This window comes from Plutella xylostella, chromosome 4, assembly GCF_932276165.1.
Source record: "Plutella xylostella chromosome 4, ilPluXylo3.1, whole genome shotgun sequence".
Taxonomy (NCBI): Eukaryota; Metazoa; Arthropoda; class Insecta; order Lepidoptera; family Plutellidae; genus Plutella; species Plutella xylostella.
This window is the reverse complement of record NC_063984.1, coordinates 5,439,578-5,463,356: the sequence shown is the minus strand read 5'-3', so window position 1 is coordinate 5,463,356 and position 23,779 is coordinate 5,439,578. Positions and strand designations below refer to the sequence as shown.

The 23,779-nt window shown below is 38.5% G+C and overlaps 1 protein-coding gene across 8 annotated transcripts in view; it reads left to right on the top strand.

The window, feature by feature from the left end:
• The window catches only part of LOC105380345 (neural-cadherin), a 245,928-nt gene that overhangs the window by 58,910 nt on the left and 163,239 nt on the right, over window positions 1–23,779 (top strand). For all 8 annotated transcript variants that reach the window (XM_048630098.1, XM_048630095.1, XM_048630085.1 and 5 more), the window contains one exon: window positions 2,592–2,781. In XM_048630098.1, the coding sequence (XP_048486055.1) occupies window positions 2,592–2,781 (190 nt within the window). The remainder of the gene's footprint in view (window positions 1–2,591; window positions 2,782–23,779) is intronic.

Sequence of the window (23,779 nt, the reverse complement as noted above, 5' to 3'; positions counted from 1 at the left end):
CCGATGAAAACCAAAAATACGGCACGAAGGAGAAAATAATAACAGGTATAAACAAAGAGGTAACGAGATCCCGAGCTATGTGTGCACATAGCGAACATGCAACGCTCGCAATTTACACCGCCTATAATTTCGGCTGCACCGGGGGAATAAAAATGCAATTTTCACTCGCTACCTTCCCGCTCTTTGGGTCCAAATGAATAATTAAAATGATTGTTTTTTGTAGCGTGCACTCGAAACGTGTTTCATCAGATTTCCTTCGCTACGCTATGATTGAATTCACTTAGATAGGTGCAGTTATTAAATCGCCTTCAGCCGGGGAACTGTATTAATTGTTTCGTATCGATCCGTTGCTATAACAGCGGTGTACCTGTGTTCCGCTTTCATCGAATATTTATGAATGCATAGGATTTTGGTATACAATGAATTTGCGGGATGTTGTTTTGTTTCCAAGTTGGGCTAGATTCGGGTAATTCTACCTTACTATTAGGCAGGGTAGAGTAGAATATTTTAGTAATTAGTAGACGGCGAGTATGTGAGAGTGCAGTGGAGCACCTGTTCGAGAGTAGGGTAACGTAATGTACCTAGGGACATTTTCGACTACCCCAACTTTGAATGAAGCTATCGCAGCGTACAACTAAGATATTAATGTGAAATTTTCTTTATTCGGTAGGATATATAATCTATTATCACTAGTATTTGTGCTTAAGCTTTAGTGTGGCCAGATTTTATTAAATTAAGATAAAAGTAAAAATGCTTGTTTTGACCCAAGGTACGTTACACGTTTGTACCTTGGGACACTGTTTCCTTTAGCTTTGTATTATGGAAAATGCAAACTTCTTAATAATGCCTTATATGTCTGTTCTTATTTATTTACTGCATCTCTCTTCTGTCTAGTTTCACTCTGGCACTAATAAGAACAGAGATATAAGGCGTTATTAACATGTTTGCATTTTCCATAGTACAAAGCCATAGGAAACAGTGTCCCAAGGTACAAATTTAATCGTGTCCCAAGGTACAAAAAAGCAATATTTAACCAAAATTTAAATATCTTTATTATTAATTAATAAGAATCTTTCAGATAATTGCCATGTCATAAAATTAAATAACTGAAAAGTTATACGTGACATCCATGTCTTTATTTTGAGCATGCCTCAATGAGATAAAGCAACACAAAAAACTATACAAAAGCTACTTTTGACTCCAAAAAACTTCATACTGTCTTCACCACACACTAGATGCTGGTATGACCACGAGACTCACTAGTTTTGCCAAGCGAGTAAAATACTATGCCTAGGGTAGAATTTTAATGTGTTTATTTAGCCGGTTTTTAAAATACAATCAATGTCCCGAGGTACAAGCGTCCCAAGGTACGTTACGTTACCCTACTCTACGTATTCTATAACAAAGAGATTACTCTAAGCCACTTCGGGATTGCTACCGCGTCCGCTGCGAGAGATGCGGATAAAACAAAGTTCCGTAAAACGAGGCGTTTCATGCACTTGATTTACCTTTCCAAATTTATTCATAAGGCGGTGTCAAGAGTTCGCCTCAATATGGAAAGAAAACAGAATCAAATCTGGGTAGGCAAGGCATGCTTTAAAAATCACTGAACATTTCGCAGCTCTCGAAATATTGTATTATATCTTTTGAATATTGAAAAGCTTTCAGCATGGTTTTAGGCTCAAAACAGTTAGCGAAGCAGAGTTTCCAGGAAACCCGGTGCTATATTCTGTACATACATAGGAGTAGTATAGGTACCTAGCGCGCATTTGCTCCAGTCAAGCTGAAGCCCTTATTGGCTTGCCTGTCTAATTCGACATTTGGTTCAAACTGCGCCTTTGTAGCAGAAACTTTGAGTCGGCAATCCGTTCCATTGAGGTTCCAAGTCAAACCGAATCACTCTGTTACTTTTGTACAAAAGTAATTTTAAACATTTCCGGTATGTTTGAACATGGGACTACCGGTTGAAATAACTGAAGTTCATTCATACCGTCAAAAGTCTGGTCAATAGCTAAAACATTCAATATTTTTTTTATGAATACAGGGTTAGTTGTTATTGTTTTATCCAAATTACAAAAAAAACCCATAAACCAATATTTTTGGTTTGACTACGGCTACGGGTAAAAGATGTCAGTTTCATAAATTATGAATATTTTTTATTATCAATCTCAGCTTAGCAAAGTGCCTCAATCATTAATTATTTTTTTCAACTCTTAAGGGGTCCCTCAAAAGGTTAAAATTCTATTAATCAATTTGTTTAGGATACTTAAAACATAGAAAAAGTTATAACATTAATCTGTTGTCCGCAGGTGTCCTGTACTACACTGCCGGGCAATGAAAAAGTTCCACTCACAAAATTCCGTTATTCCGAAAATTTATTTTTTTCAAAGATTTCATTTAAGATTGGAACAACATATTACCGATTTTAGTTGGTAATATCCTGATGCTCTATTAAATGTACTTTAATGTTGCAGAAGTAGGCATTAAGCTAGACTTTTCCGTTTAGAAGTAATTTGGTGCTTTTCTCAGTGGAACCTTTTCATTGCCCGTGAGTGTACTACAGAGATATAACATTAATCTGTTGTCCTTAGGTGTACTACTACATAGTGGACTCGCCGCGGAACGAGGGCAAGGACTTCTTCGAGATCAGCATGCAGACGGGGGAGATCTTCACGAAGGTGGTGTTCGACAGGGAGAAGCAGGGAGCGTACGCGCTGGAGGTGGAGGCCCGCGACGGAGCACCCTCGGCGCGGCCCAACTCCGACAACCAACCCAACTCAGGTACGTGCCCTTACTCTATGGTACTTTAGGAATCCTTAACAGCTGCCGCCCTGTGTTTGTATTTTCATATGTTTCGCGAGATTGTCCTGTGGAATTGACCCCGAAGCTCTTCACGACCTTTCCAACCCTGTGGATACAGGGACAACAGTCAGAACTTATTTCTAAGTAATATACTTATAATGTCTACAGTGTTATAGATTGTCTCTCAATTCCAATGGAAACAACCTTCCACGAGTCGACACTCCCCGTAGCCGTGGGGTGTACATTTACATAACACACCGGTACTAATCACAAGCTGTCTGTGCGTAGTTGTGTAGGCGGTTTAACCTATTGATTTGTATTGTGGTCTGCCGGCACAATGGACTCTAAACACAGCAATCCGAAGCTAACCAATATTTGAGATCTCCGTCTCTAGCCTTTATTTACCAAAGAACGTTCAGTTGGTTTTTACGACCCCCAAATTGCTATTTACGTACAGCTGTAACCATAAATTTATTGCTCTTCATGGAAGCATCTAAAAAAATTGACTTATTTTGTTCTTCATTACATCTTGAATTTTCTACGCATACCGCGGTGTTGAGAATATCTACGTAGTTAGATTAGGTTATTATTATTATATCACCATGAAAACAAAGGGTTGCAAGAATATGTCGTCTAATGTCCTTAGTATACTATAGAGTAGAATTTCGTGCAGTGCTAAGCTTTTCCGAGCGCCATGCGCCAGCCGGCACGGGGCGGGTTTGAGCTAATCACTGCGTGACCCGAATTCAAATAACTTTTTTCTTCCAGCATTTGTACAATCTAAACTTTCAACGCCTTTTCGATTTCTTGCCGCCGAAAATCTCTTTGTTAGCACGGAACATCCGTTTCAATTTGATATACGACCCTAAAGTTGTGCTAAGCCTCTTCGCAATTGATTTTATCAGGATGTCGCTATAAATTGTCCGTTTCGGCGAGTCTCTCTATTAGGGAAGCAGGTCGACGCCTGAGCCGTATCGCGTCATCGTAAATCAAGCAGCGACATAATCAGCCGCCGCCTCGGGCCTTAATCCGGTTAAGCTTCCCTTCCCTGTATCTGTCTCACGTGTACAATAGCGGCTACAGATGAGCTGCATGTTTGCTCCGCGGGCTGCAATACACCATTTCATTGATGTTCCGGGAATACTGATAGCGCTCACTAGACTCCATAAAACGTGGAACAGTAACTACTTTCCGATCGTAAACTCATACCCCCGTTTACGTGCTGAGAATGTGGACGCGTCCGCTTCTTAGACACTAAGGTCTGGAATGTAATTAAATAGAGCACACTCGAGTCCCGTGTGTTTAGAATACTCAGTGGCGGTTTTAAGGCCGTGTATTGAATGGGTGTGGAAATGTTGCCAATATTAAATTTAGTGTATGATTATTGTGGCCACGTAGCAATTTCGGTATTGCAGCTGGTGTGGTGGCGGCGCGGGGCGGCGTCGCGGCGCGCATACTGATCACAGACCGCGCTGCCCGAATCTGTCTGTGACTGTGGCCTACACTCTATTCAAATTGAAAGACTTGCCCCAATTACTCTCAAAGTATGTGTAAATGTAAGATCCTATGTCTCAAATGTTCGGAAAGATTAAGTCTTCTCGCTGTTCGTGTGCTCTACCGGAATTTCCAAACCCCTTCCAAAGTTCTTTCTCGTACAGAGCTGGCATAAATTAAGTGTTACTGGACTAAGCTATTACCGAACGTTTTTTTCACGTCGAATTTGAGTTACACTGCACCAAAGAAATCGGAGCTAATTGGCTAAAGTAATTATTTGGCACATGTTTTTAAGAAAAACCTTTCACAGGATTGGAAATACAATTTCTATCTGAAATTTTACTGCATCTGAATTTTAAAAATATATTAGTAAGCGAGATATTTCTCAGTTTTTAGTAAATAAAAAGTTAAATATACTTATATATATTTTACTAAGTTGTAGTTTTTATAAATATACATACTATATAGGTACCTATATGCATTTACTTATGAATAAATATTTATCATTAATATTTCCCAACAGTAATTGCGGGTCAGACGACCAATTTTCAATAATGGCCTACCGTTATCATGAAACAATTAATAACTTATTCAGGTTATTATGATATTAGAATAGATTTAACGTTGTCAATATTCTACATACCTTACATATACTAATAGTCATATCATGTTACGAACATAAATCTATGTATTATGTAATTACTGGAAATTCAAGCCTTAGGGGCATGTGTTTGTTAATCAGTCACAGTAATGATCAGGCAGGCCGATGGCATCTACTATAGATACGGAGCCTGTCGCTATCCTGAGCGGGCCTCAGGCGATGACTTCGGCACTTGATGCCATGTGAAACCTTCACATTATAAATACGTAGAAACATACCTACCTACATAGGTATTTTACATATACTAGGAATAGCCTACACGTCATACAAAGAACAATTTTAGGTGAATACGTTCAGTAGTTTCGGCTGTGCTGTAATTCTCAGTCAGTTTATATTAATTCAGATTACTTACAGAAAATAATACTGGATAACCTGGAATTCATAAACAAAGACGGTTACATACACATACAAAAACTTGATTTTGAGACGATTCTTCAGGATCTTTTGTATAAGTTGATTTTGAAATAGGTATATTTTTATACGATGACACTTTTACGTGACGATCCATGGCGCTGGCGATACACTTAGATACATTTGATCGAAATAGACTCGTATTGAATGGGTCTCGATTTTAACAGGGGATGAAATTTGAATATCGGTTTGTTTTAGTTCCTATTCAGTGCGTATGTGTTGACTAATAACGATAACGTGCAATGTTCCGAGTTAATTAGCACACATCCGCCTGCTATCAGGCACCTCAAATTAACAAGCTGTAGGTATCATATCATCACTGAATAGACAGGTAGCTTTGCCCAATAAGTGTACCTTGAATTTCAAATTCAGCCTTTGAAATGATGATTTACTTTGTTATGAAATTTTACAATTAACACTGTAGGTATAAGTAGGTACAAATTAGATATTTGATTTTGCCCAATAAGTGTACCTTGAGGGGTTGCATTGTGACAGGCAAGCGGGACGGTCGGGTCCGCCGGGCGCTCCCGGGCCCCAACACGTGTTGGCCGCTGGCCCTTGCGCATAAAAATCCTTTGTTTCGCGTTGACTTTTGTTAATAAGTAACCGTTTTACGAAAGCGCTTGAGTCTTTATAAGTTATTAAGTGATCTCTTATTTATTGATAAAGTTTTGGAATGTGTATACTAGAGTATAACGTTACCTAATCTCTTGCCTGGTACCAATAAAGTCATTTAAATAAAGTGTGCGGTTCTAGTGTATGAGTGAAGTGTATAATTATAGTGTGACGCAGCCCCTTTATAGGCGTGATAGAAGTTCGCCAGCCGCCACCGTCATACCCCAAACCTAAAGCAACAATAGTCGCGAGAATCTGGTGAGAGAATTCGAATCCCGATCTAGAGACTGGCTGACGCTGCTTCGGAAATACCAACTATCCCCACCGCCGTAGTTTACCATCTAGACCTCTGAGGCACCTGACAGAAGGCATTCATTATCATCCTTCCAAATGCTAAATTTGAAATGTATCTCAATTTCCTGAACGAGAGTGGTGGTTACTTTCGAAGTTAGTTTTCTTACTCTAGTAACTAAGAAAAACGTGATGATTAATGCATATTTTTTTCATCTCATATTGTTTTTATTTTACCATGATTTATCCAAATAGCACAGTATCTAGCAGAATACCATTCAATGAATTTACCTTTAGTCAACAACAAAAAACCTCAAATTCTTTATTGTATGAACAGTGTGCCTAATGAATAATGAAATTAATGAACAATACAAAAATAATATCTGTTATATTTTGAAAAGGATTAATAATTAAACTAGTGCGTCTGTATCCCAAAATATCTAGAACGACGCTTCCACCATCTAGCAGAATAAATTTAACTTTAGTTAGTAAATTAAAGTATCCCCAATTCATTCATTCATTCATCCTGAACACTAACGTAGGTATCCTATTATACAAACACGTGCAGGGTTTAGGACCACAAACTAATATTTTTCCCACAGCAAACGTAATTCTTAAAAATAAGCTCTCTTTCAGACCAAAATAAAAAAATAAAATAAACTCCGGCAATAGACCCATTGCGCTAAAAGAAACAGAACATCTGCAAGCCATAAAATAGACCCAAACTGAAACAATGGGGTAAAAGTAGACAAAGCCAAAGTTGGTTAAACAAAATTCCCACATTGCAACAAAGATACTTTCAAATAGAATATAACAAAAATGTTATAGACAGAAACTGCACCCCTATAACAATAGCTCACCGAAGATCTTAATAGAATTCTTTCAAGTATTTTTTGACCGCATGGTATATGGAGAGATGTAGCTGTCTACATCAACGAACGCCATTCAAGGGAAACTGAAAAATGAACACAGGTTAAAATATAATAAAATCAATATATCAACAATAGTCAATATGCAACCGCTGCCTATATGAGCCAGCTAGAACTAAAAAATAAATATAAGACAACAACCAATTTATTTTCAATCAATTATCGCCACCATTCGAAGACGCACACAAACACGGAATAAGTCTCATCAGTCCCGCCCACACTACCCAGCCCAGAAGTCACAGACGCAAGGCACAAGAACGCTACAGGAATCTACAGTCACATAAATACAGTATCAGACACAGGACCACTTCAGCCATCTTCAGTCACTACACTACAGCATCAGCACAGAACCACTACAGCATCAGCACAGGATCACCCCAGCATCAGCACAGGACCACTCAGCAATCTACAGTCACACACTGTAGTGTCAGCACAGGACCACTACAGCGTCAGCACAGGACCACTGCAGCATCAGCACAGGACTACTTCAGCATCAGCGCAGGACCACTTCAGCGTGAGCACAGGACCACTGCAGCATCAGCACAGGACCACTCCAGCATCAGCACAGGACCACTCCAGCATCAGCATAGGACCACTTCAAAATCAGCACAGGACCACTCAGCCATCTACAGTCACACACTACAGCATCAGCACAGGACCACTTCAGAATCAGCACAGGACCACTCAGCCATCCACAGTCACACACTACAGCATCAGCACAGGACCTCTTTACCATCAGCACAGGACCACTCCAGCATCAGCATAGGACCACTTCAAAATCAGCACAGGACCACTCAGCCATCTGCAGTCACACACTACAGCATCAGCACAGGACCACTTCAGAATCAGCAAAGGACCACTCAGCCATCTACAGTCACACACTACAGCGTCAGCACAGGACCACTGCAGCATCAGCATAGGACCAATCCAGCATTAGCACAGGACCACTTCAGCATCACCCAGGATCGCTCCAGCATCAGCACAGGACCACTCCAGCACTAGCACAGGACCACTTCAACATCAGAACAGGACCACTGCAGCATTAGCACGGGACCACTCCAGCATCAGCACAGGACACAAGAACTACATCGGACACCTATATACGGATCACTTCAAGCACCTACAGACAAACGGGAGCATCGGGTACCTACAGACACACGGATTACTTCAAGCACCTACAGACACACGGAGAACATCGGGTACTTACAGACAAACGGATTACTTCAAGCACCTACCCCACAGACACACGGACTACAGCGAGCACCTACAGACATACGGACAACATCGGGCACCTACAGACACAGGGACTACAGAGCGGGCACCTACAGACACACGGATTACAGCGGACACGGGCTATATCAGCAATCTACAGGATTGCAGGATTACACCGATTTACACCAGACACCTACAGGCAGAAGAAAATACACGGAGCACCTACAAAAGCAGACCAGGACATGCATACCAACAATGATTATGCCAAAGATGGCTTTTACGCTCTCCGAAAACCTATTTCCTACCTTTACCTATTCTCCTAGATTGGCTAATTAGGGTGCATACTCGGTCGATGATATTCACTTTCCTCACCTATCCTTGAGCGTGTGTTCCTCCTCCCTTAAAAACTGAGCGCCCCCCAGTAGGCGCGGCGATTTCCGTGATACAGGGTAACTCCTGGCTGGTGGGGTGCATTCATTCATTCATTCATTGCCCAATAAGTGTACCTTGAATTTCAAATTCAGCCTTTGAAATGATGATTTACTTTGTTATGAAAATTTACAATTAACACTAAGTATAAGTAGGTTCTTCTTCTATCGTGTAAATGCACTAAGCTAACTTCCTCCAGTGTTTTGCTACTCTTATTGCGAGATCATTGGCCTTCATCAGGTCTCCTTGACTGCACTTTGGGGCATTAGGACACTCTATAAGGTGTGACGTAGTCTGGAGGCTTGCGCAACTGCATAGAGTGCTGGCATTAGCTGGGAGCATATCACATCGCCTTAAATAGTCCTTCGTCCGGGCAACGCCAGCCCGGAGGCGGTTTAGTGTTTTCCATACGGACCACTCTTCACCCCCTCCAGCAGGCAGCTCCTCGGCTGGCTAGACAAACTGACGCAAGTGGGAAGTATCGGCTCTCCAGCGGCTCAACCTGAACTCCTGCGCTGTCTCGTTAGTCAGCGGTTCGATTGTGACGAAGCTTCTGCGTGATTTAAGGCGCTGCTGCATTGGAACATGACCATACAAAGGATGGCACAAGTCGTTCAGTTGTTTCCAGCGCAACACTTTGGCCGCAGCGGCCTGTCTGCGAACCGCTGGCGGTGCTATTCCGTATAAGTAGGTACAAATTTTGATTAGTGAATTTTAGGAATATAACAACTAAGTCAAATCATGCTCAGAAAATAACCGTATTAATAATATACCATCACCTATCTACTCTTTATTTCCCAATAAATAATACATTCGGGAATAAAATCCATTTCATAAACCAACATTTTACTTTTAATCTACTAAAATTGTTTTTAAAAGGTTTTCGCTTTGAAGCTGCAACGAAAAATATTATGATATTCTTTATGCTATTGATTTATTTTAATGATTTCGCTATAAAGTCGTTATAACTTGTAAACAAATAAGATACCTATCTGGGGTATTTTATTTCGGGAACGCTCTCATGAATAATTTACGTCATTATAAAATATAGGAGGAGGCGGCAACGTCAACCGAAAAACAATGAATCCAATCAAAATGATGGAGGCAAGCGCTGACGCTCCCAACCCGTCCACACAGGATCCGCAAAAGTTCTGCCCTTTTCTTTTTATATGGTACAAGAATTCCCCTTCAGAGTTTCGGGATATTTTATCCGTCACCCGCCCTCTCTCGGTGGCAGTTATCGTTTATTACAACTGTTTTAATTTGACTACCCTTAATAGGTTTTTTCAGGTTTTTCTTTCTGGTGATGTAGGTACCTAAAATTATGTGAATAGTCATTCTGAACCACAGAGAACTATTCACATAGATTTCATAATCTAAGCAATGAAAATTATATGAGGCCACTCACAGTCAATTTTAACCGTCACCACAATCAGCTAAAACCGTATACGTCTAGGTTAGATGTCACCTTTGGATAACATTGGCATTATTGTAACGCATGTGCAATGTTGTATTATTTGTACAATATTGTAATCAAGCCGGCTGAAGGGATGTAGTACTAGTCACTTACGCGCGAAGATTTTGGTTCGTACCTCGTAATAATCTGAAGACGTCGAACTGTTTCCAATTATTCGGGATTAGTAAAGGCTGACGGGCGCGAGTGACAAAGCAATATTCCACAGTTGGCGACGGGGCTAGCCGCTCTGCATTTAACCGGCACCCTGGGGAATTTCTGATGAGCGAGCTCTCCTCTGCACTCCTGTCTGGGATTACTGTCGCGATGACCTACTAAATATTGCTCTTTACCAAACAATCCCCTTTAATTGTAATTCCGGACTGCATTCAACATCTCGGGGCAGTGAAACTCTTTACTGACACGGGTCAAGCATTGCAGTAAACTACATTTTCGTGTGAAAAGGTATGCGAAAAATAATGTATTCAGCAGAGGCTTTCCAGTGTCAGTCAGGTGATTTCGCGACATTTCACATTGAGCATTATACACGTATACCTACGTGTATACGTTTCAACTAGTACAGTAGTACAATGTCATCAGTATGCTAAGGCTTTTATCTTTAACGAGCAGTCTAGAGCATCTTCTTGCGAAAAACCTAATTTTACAGAATGCTGAATTTGTCAATAACACTAAATACAATAAACTCTCTTCGTTGGATACTGCCGACGTCGAAATTGTAAAAGTCAAGATCTTAAGTATATTTTTTACACTTAACTCAAGCACCACTTTAGCTTTTCATGGGGCTATTTGTCGATATTTTTCCTGCGCGAGGGTAAATTTATTGTTCGGTTGTCAAATTGTTCTATTTATAATATTGTAGAGGGTGTTGGAGAATTTTCCTCGTCATTACGGACGCTATTCAGAGGACGAATCCGCGTAATTTGAAAGTGACTCGAAGACATTCTGCGCAAGGCGCGGCGTGAGGCGTCGCATCTCTTTGTACTACGCCCGAGTCCGGGTTGTACATTCAATTTAATATTTATTTGAGTCTGCGTTGTTCTATACTTTGTACATTTCAATTAATAATTATTTTTGTATAATTTATTTATTGCTTAGTAGGTGCACAATTCCGTGATATGTATTTAATTTTACTTACATATAAAATAACAATAAAAAATCGTGCCTATAATACTTTTCATTTGGCCGATGTATATACTTAACAGTAGTAGGCAGTATTTTGTGTAGTTTCCCGAAAAATTAAATAAGCCCGACTGCAACAAGAAGCCGTCTTCTTAAATAAATAATAAACGTCATAACACATACTTATCAAGTTATCACACACGAAACACGACGGTACTCGAAAGTTAGCCCGTAATAAGTATTCATCCTAACGTTCTTAAACTTTAAAAATCTGTGCAAAACAAGCGAAAGCCCAGCTAACACGATCCCGCTACAAATCTCAAGCAATATTTTCATACTAAGAAAATGTTTTCATTCCTTAAAAAGCGTATACAGCCAGTTCCGTAGAGCGGGCTCTTGACGCTGAATTTCTTAAATCGTCAACTCAACACCGCGCGCGTTTATGCGCCATAAGCTACAGAAACGCCTTCGCCGTCATAAAAAGTCGGCCAACCGCCATTCTGCGTCCCTGTTCCCGCTTATATGGCTACTAATTCAGGCGGCACACACCGTTTTGAATTTGAATTCGGCCCTGAAGCCTTATGGAGGCATTTTGTCTAAAATTACTTGATAGCGTCTGTTTTTTAAACGCTTACAGGTACAACGATTTAGTAGCAACTGCCTTAATGCGTTATGATTTAGAGGCAATCCGAAAGTGTATTTTCCTAAGCTTTGAATTTAGCAAGAGCTCTTGCAACGAAGACAAACACATCAAGTCAAGTTGTGGCTAAGTTATGACAGCCATCGCTTGAGAGCTTCTGACCTCGAGCCTCGGAGTGTATAAGTTGCCGCTATTGATTGGAACAGAACGGTCTCGCCAACTTACGCTCTGTGGTTCAATGTTTCACAAAATTTCACTGCCAAAGTTATCAATATGTTTATATTGGAATTGTATCAAAGGAATAATTTAGGGTGAAGTATAGCCTGCTTTTAGAAGGAATTATTGCTAAGTTACCCTTAGTACATAGTGAATAGGTATATAATAACGATAAAATGTTATATGGATTTCTAGTATTATTTTACTTGTAAATAATCTATCTCTTCTTCTGTCTTGCGCGCCTGTTCATGTATTTAGGTCATGACATGAGGAAAGACATATAAAGCGTAGTGTCGGGAGTGGCTGTGGTAGGTATAATAAGTTTAATTAAAAGTGAGCCTCTTGCCCGACTGCAATCGAGCCCTGGCACCGCCTTCAAGCTTCGAAAATTTTCAATAAGAATCCCTAATTAAACACTCTTAACGATTTAGAAAATAAATTGTCAACGGCTTTTCCTTGCTTCAAACAATATCTTTTTATTGCAACGATCAAACGCTACAAAAGAGGACAAATATTTTTGCTTCTGAAAGCGCAATTAACTTTCATCAGCGAGGATAAATGGCCCAGCATCCGTTTATTTACTTAATTGAAATGAATTTTCTAGTTGGCTGTGCTGTTGTATTCTTATACTGTATTCCCACTCGGTTAACTGGGAAAGTATCCGTCGTCGGTGCACTCCAACACGCCGCGGCTGAGCGACGACGCCCCAACACTTGCACACAAACTTTATATCTCTATTTCGAGTTATTTCCGCATTTTACACATTTGCTGCATGATTCGTGCAAGTTCTTGTGGAGTTCCTTTGTCGGCGGTTGACATTCTGTTACCAATGTGTGTGTAAATGGCGGTGCATATTAGCTTTGTGTATTATTGAAGTGACGGGTGTGAGACGTCCTGTGGGTGGGCGCGATTCTTTGTTCCCTCTCGTTGCAAATAGCACGCATTCTTGGCATTGGTCCTGGAAATGTGTCGAAGTCACTAAAGAATAGCATATCAGCTCAAGGCGGGGCCCTGTGAGTAATGGAAGTTTGAGCTCGCATGAGGAGGGTCCACTTATGTCACCCGGAATGGTATGATTGATAGTGCTCCAGCAGTAAAAACACTACTCCCTCGTAACCTAACGGAGTATCTGATATATTGTGTATTGTTTCTTGGTAAAAATATTTCTCATACATTTCTGTTCCATTTCGGTAGCTACTCGTACATATCTGGTAACGATACATTTTCGTTTATTTAGGTTACAGACAATAATATGAGCTAGACTATTTATGATTGACGTGAGTAGGCAACTTTTAACCTTACCCGTATTATATATTGTAGGTTTCTTATCGATAAAGCCACAGTAAGACCATTTAAGGTGCCTTTAATTTTTAAAACACTTCCCAACTCCTCATTAACTTTTCCTTCAAGGATTCGTTCTTTCAGTCCCAAGTTTTCTTACGCTACTTGTAAAGATTTAAAGATCGGGCCGCGGAACTACCGCCGCCGCTGCTCGGAACGTGAAAATTCATTACCGTTACGTAATTAAAAGAAAATACTGTTTTAGCTATATTTTTCGTGAAACCACCGAGAAAATTCTTTGCTAACAATAGTTACGTTTCAATTAAGTAAACAGTGATGGTTATAGATGGGGCGGTCTAGAGATGTTGAAGTTCGTTTTATGTTTGCTCTGATCGGTTGGTTAATTACCGGAGTTCCTGGGATGGAGGAAAGAGCTGTGGGGTTACCACAAACAAACGACCAGCTACCGTACCACCATCGACACACTAGTAATTACCTAAAAATCCATAAACAGCGTCGCAAGCCTGTCAAACATCGGTCATATCCATACAAGTTACGTCAGAATTGATAGGCGAGCGACGCAAGGATTGTTAATTGCTAATGTGTCGGTGGTGGTACGGTAGCTGGTCGTGAACTGCACGAGTGTCTGGCAGCAGCGGGCGTGTCGCAGCGAGGTCGTATTCAACTCGCAGCATGTTTGCTATTGTGTCGGCGGGACTATAAGAGGCCAAGTTTCTCCACTCCAGCGCCTAGTTTCGAAAACAGTTTAAATTGGATAGAAATAGAATTGGCTTAGCACCACGCAATTAAGTTTATGTTTGGTTTTAATTTAATGAAAACCCAGTAAAATATAAGGGACATTTAGCTCGCTGAAACCTCTATTGCTCTATTTGGCAGCGCTTACCGGTCATTTCCCCGCAGTCTGAAAAGTTCAGCATCATTAAGCTAATTACCTGTTTGCGTTCATGTAGAACTTGTAACTTGTGCAAACTTGGTTAGGTACTACCTACATAAATAGTCACTTTTAGAATAAACTTACCCCCTTATTCATAGAAAAGTTACAATACGTTTTAACTAAAAAACTGTTTTGTCCCTCTCCGACAAAGAACAATTTGTTCTTTGACAGAGAGGGACAAAACAGTTTATTAGTTAAAACGTATTGTAACTTTTCTATGAATAAGGGGGTTAGTGTATACTCTCCTAATTACTCAGAAAATTTGGGCACGATTAAGGTTTTTTTGCTTAATTCTAAGAATGTATTAAGGTGGTGTTCCGGATATTATCATGATTCCCATTGAGATAAAGCGGTTGCATAACGCTATTGTTAGGCCCCAAGTTGGTTTCCTTTATTGCACTTGTTGTCTAAATTATGTCATATGCATTCCTCCTTTCATATTTTCATGAAAGATTTATTTTCGTTTCTGCTTCACGTGGCATTCTAGTCTTCTTTTGACTCCTATTTATTACGTAAAATATGGCTGTGAAATTTAATTTGAATTCTTTGAATTGCTAAAACGTTTAGCAGACTTTGAAAGGTTAGTTAAATGCTGATTAATTTATTGGTAATACAGAAAGTTTGAAAAGAATTGCCAATAAAATGAAGTCGCCCACAGGCTCAGAAAGGCTCTGAAAAAGGAATTGGAAGTAAATTTGAAGATTGGTGGCAAATTATATTTTTAAAGCTCTATAATATATTCAATTCAATCTATGATTATCCGGGTGTATTATATTTTGATAAAATAGATCGACTTACACAAAAGGTTATAAAATAGTCATTCTACTATTGGTAATAATATTGAATTTTATATTAATAATTTATGTAGTACTTTTATGAATAGTAAATTTGAGATATCTAAAAAAATAAAGTAACAAAGTTGAATGACGAACGTATAAAATATTTTTTGCAGTGATAATTTCACAGCCACACTTAATTAACTTTATTTTAACTCGGTTTTTGATGGATTATCGTTGTTAATTCAGATTCCTGTTGATTATTCATTGTTGGTGTTCTCGAGCCGATGTGGCGAGTAGCTGGTATCGTCTTAAGTTTGTCTGATTAATGAACCGGCACCGCAGGATCACCGCCGCATGTTGATCAAGCCAAGTCTGTTCCACAGTTTACGATTATTTAAGGCCTAGTTTCACCATAGTCTGTTAGATCATGAACACACCTGTTACGTTGTAACTGGCATCTATAATAAAATTATACGCCATGTCCATCTTAAGTTCTTGACAGATGTGTCAAAAGTCAACAACTAATCCCATGTATAGTGCCACAAACTTATCTGTTCCGGTGACAGCTCAAGTAAATGTGTAATATTTCTTCATTCTATAAGATTTTAAGTTTGCCAGTAGTTGTAATTCGCTCTTGTGGTTTCAATAAACCCATCTAATCTATATCAATATATAATTCATTAGTAAATAATGAGATATGGATCAATTTAGTTCGCTCTCACCGGAACAGATAAGTTTGTCGCACTGTAACAATGGTTTTAATGATCTAACAGAGTATGGTGAAAAAACTATTACCGGCCCGAATAGTTCTTTTAAAGGTATAGGTGTCAAGCGTTTAATGTTCCATCATCATAGCGATGTAAATGGGTTAAGCTTGTTTCGTATTCAAAATTGTAAATAATGTTCTGTCTTTGAACTTGTTTATTGTTGTTCAAAACTTTGTAATAAACTTTTGTTTATAAAAGTCGACATAAATCTTATATTTCCGCTTTCGCGATAAATAAACTTGGGATACAATAATTTGATTCTTAAACATAACAAGATTACGAAATTTGTGGAGTACAATCAGAGAAGATTGTCAATATCTGGACAAATCTTTGCTTTAGATACATTGAATGTCTTAGACTGGAGCTTCTATTAATTACTTTATATTATATGTAATACCTATACATTTCGCCTTCCGCAGTTTCGCCGAAGTGAAATCGTGTTTAAAAGCAATTCCCTTGTAAATATGTTATTATAATCATTTATTGTATATTCTAAATAACCATTTGGCTGTCTCCAGAACAAAGTTAATTTTGTTGAAATTTCATTTGTTCCTCACTTCCGTAGCAGCAGGTGTTGTATATACTGCGAACGTCTTGACGGCACTCTGCCTAGCCTCACGTGCCGTGTATAGACACCACCAATATAAGCTCAAATTGTTTTCTGCCATTGCTTCTCGGCGACAATAGAAATATGCAACATAAAATGCTTTATTTGCGACTGTGACAGGCGGTTCACCTATTTCTCGCCATTGGCAGCATTTGATGGTTATTGGCAGTCGTATTTTGCCATCTTCTTTTATTGCCGTTTAAGCAGAATTGGTAGCTACTCTACACAATTTTACGAGTGAATACGGATGACTACGGTTACATATTCATTTTCGTGTAATCTAGCGTTGTATTGTATCATACCAGCGTGTGCGGAGAGGTCCACAGCATAGAACAAAATCCTAGAGACATGTCATACAATCAATAATCTACTGGCGAACGTTGCATTTGCAAATAATAACAAATGCTATAGGTTTTCAAAACACACGGTATTCTTATCTTGTCTTAGATTTTTTAGAGTCAGGGCCTTGAGGCGTGTATGAAACAGGCGTTGATTCCCAACAGGCACGTGTCTAATCCAGCTTAACACATTGATACACGTGTAACTTATTATTAGGTACAATATAATATACTACATATCATCAATACCTTTGATAACAAGTACCTATTGGTACCGTAAAAGGTATAGGTGATAAATACCGAAATTATTGGTAATTTCATACTAACTATGAATAAATTATCGTCTTATTTTTCTCTGTCTGCTTTTATGACACCATTCCCCTAGTATATCTGGTTTTAACCATTATTAGAAATGTTGAAAAAAATTGTAAAAAGTTTTTTGTACGTCTGGTGAACATACGTTTACATTGTGCAGAAGTCCTGCTTTAGACCGTTGCCAAACCCTTAAGTAACTTCGTAAGTCCGTGGTTCAGTTTAGATCACGTCTGCTCTTAGGAAATTTTAAGAGTTTGTGATTTCAACTAAAGCAGATCTGAATCTCATCACCTTTTCGATATCATTTGCGCCAAGTTGTGATTAGATTGAATTATTAGTATTTTAATATGTATTGTAAATTATGAATTTTAAATGGAATACTCGTATATTCACAGACTAATAAACTCATAAAAACCCAATCGCAAAACCCATTGTATCTTTTTAATATTGTTATCTGTGCAATATGCATGAGCTGTATTCGTTCACTGATTGGACGCGGCACATCGGGTGATTAGGAACTTATTGTCTTGACACAAGCAGACCTCTGAGGTCGTAAAGCTGAACTAAATTATGCGCATATTTGCGGCGATTTCCAACCAAAATACCGTTGATCGATAAAATTCTCCCGACAACAGCTTTCGTGGCAAAGAGCTGTTTATACCTATCGTTGTTCAATAGTTTTGCATAAACATACTGTACCGTATCGTATAAAGTTGTGTATAAATAATTATATTTATGTACCTATATGGATATGAATAGGCAGACACAAGCAAATAAGTTTCAATGTACGATATAGGCTAGTGATACTAGTGTGAAATCTATTTAAAATCTAAATGATAAATTGACTTTTTTAAAAGTTTTTCCTTATTTTTTCGTGGTAATTAGGTGATGATAATAATTGTCGTTTTGAAATAACGGTAATTTTGTTTAAATCTAGAAAGATATGGTTAGCACAGATTTCTTCACGATGTTACTCTTATTAAATCATCGCATACTACGACCCTTATAATAAAAACGAGAAAATAAAACGCTAGAAAGATACGAGCGTAAATCACGAAGTAGCCACTCGCTCATCGGCGAGCTAGAACAATATCAAATGTTGTCAAATTGATGGATAAACCGGTAGAGAAGCGTTTTATATTACCGCTGCGCTCGCCATATTGATTCCAGGGCGGTAATTTATCGCCAGTGCCATAACACATCCTTTCTTGTCCAACTAAATTAAATTACATGTTTCTCTTTTCAAACTCTACCGCCTACCATGTCATTGCAAGCGGTCCAGTTATATTTACATTAAACTCACTAACAAACTTCACGGGTTTCTGATCTTACCTATAAGTCTATGTTATCGATATTTTAAATTGCATCACTAGTGCCAGGGATTTATTTATTTATCTGCAGGAAATACACAAACTAGCTTTCCGCCTTTATGATATTGCTAATAGAGTATTTTCTTGTAACATCCGGATTTATTTTGTTCCATTGATGGCGAGAAAATAAAATAAAGTTGGGAAACGTGATGAAAATACAATGGCGCGATTTCCCGATGTCGTGCCGTAATGTCGGCGGCAGGTGGCAGCACCGGACGCCAACTAGTCAATAATACGATATATTATTATTAATTTATCATGCTACAGAAGTTTGATTAACAGTCCGTAAGTATTTAAGTATAAAATTTTCACTGAAAACAAGATAGCTTTATCGCCAGGGCATAAATTACTTACGTAGGTAGGAATACCCATACTTTAAATTTCTAGGGTCTACCTAATATTCTACTGTCAATAAATCTTAGACACATGCTAAACACTTTCAAGACCCTATCACCCGCATTATATCTCCGTATTAAAAACATATAAACGTGATTTATTTAAAAAAATAAAAATACAGCTAATCTTTATACCTAATTAAATTTAATTAAGGTCTTGTTCGTATAAAACAATAGATGGGTAGCCGGCACTATTTGTCCGGGCCCCGGCGGCTTGAAGGCCCGTGGAACGTGTTGGTAGGATTTATTTCATTTACCGCGTAAACTCATGAAATGCTTTTAGGCTGTTATTTCGGACCAGTTTAGAACCTATTCCCAACTGATCATAATTAATTAATTTCGTCTATTAATAAAATTATTGTTGATTACAATTTGATGCGGTATTAAAATGAGTTACTCTGAACCCTATATAATAAGTTTGTTTAGTCTACGACCCGACTATTTTGAAGTTTTTCAACTTTATAAGCCTTTGTCTGATATTCAAAGTGTTTTAGATAAAATTATTCTGATTGAAGAACTTATAGATTCCGAGAAATTTATAATCATAATCTAGAACTTTCTGTATTATTTTATTATTATAAAATAATATAATAATTACTTATGTATAAAATAACTTTTGTATCACCCAGGTAGGTACTGGTGAACAGTTATTTGATATTTAATTTCAGATACACTAGTAATACTTCGGAGGCAATAGATTTATTAATTCGCAGAGGAGTATTTATCTGATGATCTGTCGGCGGGACACAACACCCTCCCGGTATCCGGTGGGAAGGCGTGGTCTGTGTCCGCAGCGTGTCATTGTTTAGCGCGGGGTAATTTATTCTGTGAATTTAGCGCCAGCACGCTCAGGTGTCGACGCCGCACGCCATTACCGAGAGGATTTCCCGTTTAATAAAATGGATATTATTCTGTTTTCCCGCAAAAATACGGCCCGTGATTAGGTGGAAATTATTTCAAAGTTTCTATCTAAATAGAAACTTTGAAATAATTTCCACCTAATCACGGAATATATATTTTTATTCATATAAATAAGTCTTATTTATAAATTCGATTAATCAAATTTATAAATAAGTCTTATTTATAAATTCGATAGTACCTAATTAGAGATGATTCGTTCGTTACTTGTAAAGCTATAGTGCTTGTTCTAGTCCAATTGAGGGATCCAAAAATGGCACAAAGCTCTCGAAGCAATTCCATCGAATCCACTTCGATTTCTTTACGATACCGTAATACCTTTTTGCAATAGTTATTTTCTCAAGCCATTTCGATTATCTCGGTGCAGCGAATCATTAGAAAGCGGAGAGCCGGCGAGCATATCTGTGTCGGATTACGGCCCTGTCTCTTTAAGCTTATTGCTTGCGCTTTATTTAGTACTAGCTGTTCCCGCGCGCTTCGCTTCGCCTTATAAAGTTTTCCCGTGGGAATTCCGGGATAAAAAGTAGCCTATGTTCTTTCCCAGGGTCTATACCATATGTATACCAAATTTCATTCAAATCCGTTCAGTAGTTTTGGCGTGAAAGAGTAACAGACAGACAGACAGACAGACAGACAGACAGACAGACAGACACAGTTACTTTCGCATTTATAATATTAGTTAGGATACATAATCATGTATTAAGATAATAGATAATAATATTAACAACATAGGCTTGAATTTCAGTTTATACCTACTTAGTTATAATTAATTATGTTTGTTAGTGCACAAATTAAAGAGCTTTATATAAGTACAATGGTTCCCGACGTCGTCGTCTTAGCGTGGTAGGTATATACGTATTAAAGTATATACAGTACAAATACTCGTAAAGGCCCCAGTGCCTCTTTGAAGGCGGCGACCGATATCCTAAATACCTTAGTACGCTTTTCCGACATTAAGTAAGGTTGTTTTGATGTTACCTTCAAATTATAACAGTTCAATAAATATTATTATCCGGGTGAGCAGGCCCCGTACACTCAACCCAAAAGCTAGTTTCTATTAGATCCAAGCTGCAAAGACGCAAATTGTTACAACTCAGAGTTTCAACGCTCAACTTTCAAGTTATAATTTCACTTTGGGATCTGCATTTTGAAGGAACTCGTTTACAAATACGTACTTCTTGAGAGTTTCCTGCTATAAATAAGACTTGAACTTAGCGAGGACCCAGCTTCATTGAATAATGAATGAGCTCTATTTTTACCGAAGTTTAAATATTTTGCTAATCTGCATTTTTAGTAGGAATAAATGGCAATGTTTTGTTGCCTGTAAATGAAAATAGGGGTCATTTAATTGACATGTTTAAAAAGCGATTTATTTGGAGAGCGACCGTTATCAATCAATAAGTACACGGGTGGGTTGACTGAAGAACCCCTCCAAAGGGTTTTCCTCACATGGCGGCTATTTATCAGTGACAGAGAAGATGGACTTTGCTTTGTTTTTCATCCTCAAGTGCCTAACCAGGTTTAAAATATTGTCTGTTCGTTTAAGGCGAGTTTCAACAGATTACAAGTTAGTTTAATCTATGATCTTTTTGTTACAGGTAAGTTTAAATTCTTCACGCCAACAGATAAAAGAGTCCAGCTAAGGGTAAGTACATGCTAGCTGATAAACCATTTTTCAGGCTATAAAATGTGCAGAGCAGAAGTATATTTTATGCAGTGAACCTGACTAATTCGAATCATGAAAATCATGCCACTCGTACAAATGAATATTCTCGGTAAAAGGTAGTGATTGGGAATACAGAGGAAATGCGTTACACAACACGACACGCGGAGTCGGTGGCCTAGGCAGTACGTAGTGGGCCTATACGGGGAAATGTTAACGGGTCGATTATGCGAGCCCATCCACTGCGTACTCAGCCGCGCCCGGGGACGCTCCAGCCCCTAATGACGGCCTGCGCATTTAAATAGCCTGCTTCCGAACCAGCCCCAATATTCACATGAAATTCATTCCACCTGGAATGGGTATATCGATTTATAAACAGCAGCTACGTGTAACCCTTACTCGGAGGAATAACTATAAAATCATAGAGATTTATTCCGAACACGCTGCAATCGAACTAGACTATTGTTTGTTCGTGTAATGTAGACTCCTTTACAAATTTTGATTGCCATTTCAAACAGTAGGCGAGCTGAATAGCGAAGCAGTGTCGGTGCTGTGTCTATGACGTCACTGACTTCTCCACTCAGGGAACAGCGGCTTCTAGCGGCCGTCACTGCGCTTTATGAGAAACAATTTGTTAATGCCAAATAGTGGACTCTAATACGTTTACGGAGTAACAAAGCCGGCGTCTTGCCAAATGTACCTAAAGAGAATTATTAATATTATTATATTCTTCTTCTTCGGTAAGGTAAATTGAATATACCTTTTTAGGGAACACCCAAATATTCCGAAAAACTTTTTTCCGAATTTGATAACCCCGAATATGTAATTTACGAAATATTGCAATACCGATTTTTTAAAATACCGAATTATAATAATCACGAAAATTATAATTTCGAATATTATAATCACGAATATTGTTATTACGATTGTTAAATATACGAATGTTAAAAAATACGATTACTTTAATATACGAAAAATAAAATACCGATTTATTATAATCACGCAAAAGTCAAATCCCGATCGGAAATATGATAATTCGTGATTTTGACAAAAAACCATAAACGTCTTTAAAACTTTAGAACCAAAACCAAAAGACAGGTGCGACGACGAGCAAAGCGAGGAGGAGCGTGTTAGGTGCACATAGATATCGAAAAACAAAGCGGAGCGCAGCGAAGCGGAGTGGAGCGTTTCAAATATAGAGCAAAACAATTGTTAGGATTTTTATGGTGTTTAAACTTAAAAACCTTAGGACCTTAACCTAAAGATAGGTGCGACGACGAGCAAAGCGAGGAGGAGCGTGTTAGGTGCACATAGATATCGAAAAACAAAGCGGAGCGCAGCGAAGCGGAGCGGAGCGTTTCAAATATAGAGCAAAACAATTGCTAGGATTTTTATGGTGTTTAAACTTAAAAACCTTAGGACCTAAACCTAAAGATAGGTGCGACGACGAGCAAAGCGAGGAGGAGCGTGTTAGGTGCACATAGATATCGAAAAACAAAGCGGAGCGCAGCGAAGCGGAGCGCAGCGAAGCGGAGCGGAGCGTTTCAAATATAGAGCAAAACAATTGCTAGGATTTTTATGGTGTTTAAACTTAAAAACCTTAGGACTTAAACCTAAAGATAGGTGCGACGACGAGCAAAGCGAGGAGGAGCGTGTTAGGTGCACATTGATATCGAAAAACAAAGCGGAGCGCAGCGAAGCGGAGCGGAGCGTTTCACATAATATAGCTTAAAAATATTGTTTTTATACGCATTATGCTGCATTATTCATAATAGATAACCATTTCTTGTTAACTAAGAAACATTCGGGAATTTGTATTTTCGGAATATTAAAACTTCGGGATTCGTAATTTAAATAATTCGATATAATAAAAATCGTACTTTTGAAACATCGAAATAATAATATTCGGAAAATTGACTTTCGTCATTTTAATAAATGTGTTGTTTGAAATTTCGTTTATAAACTATTCGTGATTTTCGTTATTCGGAAACTTAAAATTCGGGATTGTGAATTATTCGGAACTATGAAATTCGAAATTTAAAAAATCGTTATTTTCATATTCGTAAAAAAGTAATTCGGAATTATGTAGTGTACCCAC